This window comes from Thamnophis elegans, chromosome 6 (genome assembly GCF_009769535.1).
Source record: "Thamnophis elegans isolate rThaEle1 chromosome 6, rThaEle1.pri, whole genome shotgun sequence".
Taxonomy (NCBI): domain Eukaryota; kingdom Metazoa; phylum Chordata; class Lepidosauria; order Squamata; family Colubridae; genus Thamnophis; species Thamnophis elegans.
In genome coordinates, this window is record NC_045546.1 from 1,817,368 (window position 1) to 1,823,367 (window position 6,000).

At 48.6% G+C, this 6,000-nt stretch overlaps 1 protein-coding gene across 1 annotated transcript in view; it reads left to right on the forward strand.

Moving 5' to 3' along the window:
* Positions 1-6,000, forward strand: part of FAM168A (family with sequence similarity 168 member A) — an 85,293-nt gene that overhangs the window by 69,912 nt on the left and 9,381 nt on the right. The window contains exon 3 of the mRNA XM_032220000.1: positions 4,604-4,681. Within this exon, the coding sequence (XP_032075891.1) occupies positions 4,604-4,681 (78 nt within the window). The remainder of the gene's footprint in view (positions 1-4,603; positions 4,682-6,000) is intronic.

Genomic DNA, 6,000 nt, shown 5'->3' on the forward strand with positions numbered 1-6,000 from the left:
GCCCGCTGGCACGTTCCATCGCGCAGCTAAATAGCGGTCGCATGACATTTTCACGGGAAGGGGCTGTTAATGTTGCTACTCAGCCGCACAGAAGGGAGGGAGGGAGGAGATTGTTACCTTCCCCCAACCCAAATTTGTTGTCTCCCGTCTCATCAACATCGGAGGCGTCTCCGTTCAAGACCCCTGAAATGTAATTGCCTCTCCTGGCAGGCTTTTAACCTCGGTTCGGGAGTCTTGGAATGCAGGTTTGATCGAGGGTGTAACGACCCGTGAAATTAGACACGGAGCACACTCTTCGCAGTGTCACACCGTGGGGGGTCTCCCTCCCCTCCCGAGCAAATGCGGCTTTTATTTGGGGGCAGAGAAAAAAACGGCAGATGTTCGCACCGGTGAATCGAAGCGGAAAATGCAAATTGTTTTCCTGGAGTCGAGGAGGCATGTTCGACACCTTGATAGCAATGGCAATAGCAGTTAGACTGATATACCGCTTCATAGGGCTTTCAGCCCTCTCTAAGCGGTTTACAGAGTCAGCATATCGCCCCCACAATCCGGGTCCTCATTTCACCCACCTCGGAAGGATGGAAGGCTGAGTCAACCCTGAGCCGGTGAGATTTGAACCGCTGAACTGCTGAACTAGCAGTCAGTTGAAGTGGCCTGCAGTGCTGCATTTAACCACTGCGCCACCTCGGCTCTGATGTGCCCAGTTCCTTACCCTGGAGTTACAGGTGGCCCTCGACTTAATGGCAGTCCATTTAATGGCCATTTGAAGTTACAACGGCTCTGGAAAATATGACTCCGGACCGTTTCACGCACTTACGATGGTTGCAGCATACATAGGAGTCCGTTCCGAAGCCTCCGAGTTTTGATCCCGTGACCATGGAGGCTTCGCAACGGACTTCTATTTATGACAGTTGCAGCATCCCGGGCTCATGTGATCCCCTTTTGTGATCTTCTGTCAACAGATTCACATAAAAACTGTGAGTAATTTAACACCTGGCAGTGATTTCGCTTAGCAGCTGTGGAAGGATCCCGAGTGTTCTGTCCCCCCTTCTTCGCTCGTTAATAGCAATAGCAATAGCAGTTAGACTTATATACCGCTTCATAGGGCTTTCAGCCCTCTCTAAGCGGTTTACAGAGTCAGCATATTGCCCCCACAGTCTGGGTCCTCAATTCACCCACCTTGGAAGGATGGAAGGCTGAGTCAACCTTGAGCCGGTGAGATTTGAACCGCTGAAGTGCAGATAACAGTCAGTTGAAGTGGCCTGCAGTACTGCACCCTAACCACTGCGCCACCTCGCAGACGACAGGCAGACAAACTTAAAAGGAAAGAACTTTATCAGTCCTTGGCTCTGACTGGCTGCGAGTCCAAAAATAAACATAAATCAAGTCTCTGACAAGATAACAGAATGCAAAACAAAACTCTTACAAAGCAATTCACTTCTCCAAGTGTCTCCTTGAATCAGGGTTACAGAAAGCAAATCACTTCTCCAAGTGTCTCTCACAAACAAACCACGACCGATGATCAATGAACGTTGAATCAACGTTGACTCCTGCAACCAGGGCGTGTGGCACCACCCGTCCTTTTATCATCAGAAGACGCCAACTAACGAGCCCCAGCTGCATTGTTAATCCTGCATCCCAAAAAGACTCACAGGAGACTTCTGCTGAGTCACAACACCGAGCATACATCTCCCAGAATCCCTCATTCTCATGGAATGCCGGGAATCGCAGTTCTGGACCTAAATGGTATGGATGACACAAACCCACCCAGGTCGCCATTTTACAAGCCAAACACAAAGTATCCCGGATCTGCCATCCCGTTAGCAACTGTGCCTGGTTTTCAGAAGTGGGCTGTTTCTGGTCGGACCGGTTCGGGTGAACTAGTAGTTCTGATGGCTGGGCCCATCTACTCACCCCGGCACTATTCCGTCCTATATAATCGCCGTGTGTTTGATGCGTGCATGCGTGGAGGCGTACGTTCACATTTTCGGTTCTGGACGAACCGATTGTTACTGTCAACTCATCAAGCATTTCCGTGTCTGTCATCGAGTTGCCATGGTGAGGAAAGGGGGGGGGAGCGCATTCCATGCATATCTTCGGCTAGAGTCCGATCTCAGATTACTACAGTGGGCTTGTGAGGCGTGGAATTCTATAGCCTGCTGGAGCACCTTGTTGGATAATGTGATTTATGACACAGACTGAGCTGAAGGGGGGGGGGAACAGGAGCAGAGTTCAGCCTTAACTTACGTGAGGTCAGATCTGACTCTGCTGGGGTATTGCCGAAATGTTGTTCCTAATAAATGGCTGGATTTCTTTTGAAACGTGGCTCGAGGCTCATGAATTAATTAGGGTATCTTTCGGAAACCTGACAGTTACATTATGTGACGTCCACCTCTGCTGGTTTTCCTCTCGGCTCAAGTCCCTATTAGCACTCGGCATGGCCGGTTTCTATAAATACAGCCCAAAGAGAGGCGCCGTTGCCAGAATCTTGTCCGCTCCAGCGACGCCTTGGCAGTCCAGGCCTGACGCACGCTCTCTTCGCGTTAATCCTCAGCCTCTCCAGAACAAACCGCCGCCGATTTTTAATTAACCTGATTTAGTGCCTGAACACAACCCTTGTAAAAATGAACAACTGGAACGAAGGGTTATTTATTCTGGCAAGGAGTGAGTCTCATTCCCTCCACAGAGCCAGCTTTCCATTGTCAACCCTGAAGTGAGCCTGGCCGAAGCCACCTTGGAGGCTTCAGGGTTGCCACGCAGCCGTGGGAAGGGAGGAAATAGATAGATGGGTTTTTAGAGCCAAAACAGTGACGTTCTCCTGTGGGAGCCAAGGACATTCTCACAGGTGGCAGACCTGAGGAGGAGCCGGTAACCTAGCAACCAGCCGGCCCCTGGATTGGACATCGTGACCAGTGACTTGGGGGGAAGGGGAAACTGTTACTTTCAATTAGGTCCTCCTCCTCCTCCTCCTCCGCTCCTTTACCTCTACAAACTCCACTCCTTTCTAGTACTGATGAGGTTATCTAGTTGGGTCATGAAATGTCTGCAAAAAAACAGCCAAGCTCAGAGGGCACCAAGGACCCCTGCTAACCAAGGAGGAAAGCAAAAACCTCTTTATGGACCTTTTGCATTCGCGGGGAGTCTGTCGGCCATGGTTACTCTGCCCTGAAATGCCCCCCCCCCCCTCCGAGGTTGCTATTCCTTCTCGAAGCCATAAAGCTGATTTTATTAGCAGACACTGTCTGGGGAATCCTCAGAGCTGAAGACGACAAGTCCTTACCTGAAATGAAATACAAAATAGGCCATCTCTCTCTCTCTCTCTCTGTCTCTCTGTCTCTCTCTCTCTCTCTCTCTCCCTCCCTCCCTGCCTCCCTCCCTCTCTTCTCTCTTTCTCTGTCTCTCTCTCTTTCTCTCTCTTTCTCTCTGTCTCTGTGTCTGTCTGTCTGTCTCTCTTTTTCTGTCTTTCTCTCTCTGTGTCTCTCTCTCTTTCTGTCTCTTTCTGTCTCTTTCTCTTTGTCTCTGTCCCTCTCTTTCTTTCTTTTTCTCTGTCTCTTTCTGTCTCTCCCTCCCTCCCTCCCTCTCTCTTTCTGTCTCTTTCTCTCTGTCTCTCTGTCCCTCTCTCTCTGTCTCTCTTTCTCTCTGTCTGTCTGCCTCTCTTTTTCTCTCTCTTTCTCTCTCTGTCTCTCTTTCTCTCTGTCTGTCTCTCTTTTTCTGTCTTTCTCTCTCTGTGCCTCTCTCTGTCTCTTTCTGTCTCTTTCTGTCTCTTTCTCTTTGTCTCTGTCCCTCTCTCTCTTTCTCTTTGTCTCTGTCCCTCTCTCTCTCTCTTTCTTTCTTTCTCTCTGTCTTTCTCTCCCTCCCTCCCTCTCTCTTTCTGTCTCTTTCTCTGTCTCTCTGTCCGTCTCTCTTTCTCTTTCTCTCTCCCTCCCCCCTCTCTTTCTCTCTCTCTCTTTCTCTCTCTTTCTCTCTGTCTGTCTGTCTCTCTTTTGCTCTCTCTTTCTCTCTGTGTCTCTTTCTGTCTCTTTCTCTCTGTCTGTCCCTCTTTCTCTCTCTCTCTCTTTCTCTCTCTCTCTTTCTGTCTTTCTTTCTGTCTCTCTGTGTCTCTCTCTTTCTCTCTCTGTCTCTTCATTTCTCTTTCTTTCTCTTTCTATTTCTCTCTGTCTCTCCCTCCCTCTCATTTCTCACATCTTTCTCTCTCTCTCATTTCTCTTTCTCTCTCATCCCTCCCTCTCATGTTTTTTTCTCTTTCTGTCTCTCATCTCACTTTCTCTCTCTTTCATCTCTTTCTCTCATCTCTTTCTCTCTCACTCACTTCTCTCTTTCTCTGTCTCTTTCTCTTCTCTCTCTCCCCCCCCCCCACACACACACCAAAGGTACTCCAGAAGTGGCAGAGTGCGATAAATTAAAATAAATAAATTAAGCCAGGGCTGGCAGGACTCGTGACTCTATAGAGCTAATTGTTCTTTGTGGGGAATAAGTGTAAATCGAGTTTCAACAGCTATTATTTTGTGCAGAGCTCTCGCACAAGAGCCGGTTGCCGTTTTGTGTTGCCGTGAAAAGTTGTGCCTTCCTGCCCGTTAAACCATCCGTTCTCTTCCCTCTGCAGGTTATCCCGCGGGATACCCCACCGCAGCCACCTACAACCCGAACATCTATTCGGCCACCGCCGCAGGTTACGCCCCAGGTAAACAGATTTCGTGTGTGCGTGTGGGTTGTGTTGTCTGTTCATCCTGTGTGTTGTTTTGCAGCTATGGCTTCGGTGCAGAGGCTGTTTCACTCGCTCAACACCCACAGCAGTTGGGCTGTTATCCGCACATTATCATCATTAGTTATTTCACAAAAGGTAAAGCTTCCAGATTTGGGGTAATGTCAGGGGTTCCAAATAGCATCCAAAATTAAATCAGAGTCCAAGGCAAAGGATTGCTCAGAGTTCCAATTGATGAAGAGAGCCAGGTTGGCACATCTGGGGAAACCCGAATCTGTGAAAGCTTCCCGGTTTCCCCCACCCGGTTGAAAGTTCAAGATCTTTGCCCCACACCAGAGGTGGGTTCCTACCAGTTCGCAAAAAAAAGGGATCATATGACTCTAGGACACTGGAACGGCCATAAATATGAGTCAGTTGCCAAATGCCTGAATTTGGATCCTGTGAGCATGGGGATGCAACGGTCGTTAAGTGTGAGAAAAAGGCTCTAAGTCCCTTTCTCCAGTGCCGTTTGTAACTTTGAACGGTCAGTAAATGAACTGTTGTAAGTCGAGGACTGCCTGTAGGGAAAACTTCTGAAAACATCTCGGCTCCCTTTAAGTTAAAAACTAAAAACCTTCCAAATTTCAGTTTGTTAGCATAAAACAGAGGTGTTCAAACTTAGCAACTTTAAGAGTTGTGGACTTCAACTCCCAGAATTCTCCGGCCAGCTATTTCTGGCCGGAGAATTCTGGGAATTGAAGTCCACAACTCTTAAAGTTGCTAAGTTTGGGGACCACTGGCATAGAAGTCAGGAGCCAAAATGCATTTATTTGGACCCTGAAGATTTGCGGATGGGCCATGTTTTAAAATACATTTCCAAATTTAGGGCCTAGGAGCTTAGCAACCTCAAATCGCAGCTAGATTTAAAATCTTGTCTCGCTGCATGTCAGTCTAAATCCCAACACCCACAACCAAGGGCATTTTGACATACACAGCACTAGTTGGATACTTGTGCTTCGTGACGAAACTACGTGATGAGGCAATGCAGGAGAAATCCATTCAATCCGTTGCCTCAGTGATGCTCAGTGATTGAAACACCTGAGGGAAGATCGCTCCCGCCGCCTTGAGTCCGGAAGCCGTACCATAGGTGGAAGGCGCAGACATTGTGGTGAGGTACCGATGTCTAGTACTGTAAGGAGCCCCAGACAGTTCCTGATTGAAGGAGTGGAATGTCTGGCAGTTTGAACTGAGGTAACGGAGCGTGAGGCAACTGGCAGTTGGAACAGAGTTCTTTTCAGGTGGGCAGGGGGAGTAGAACC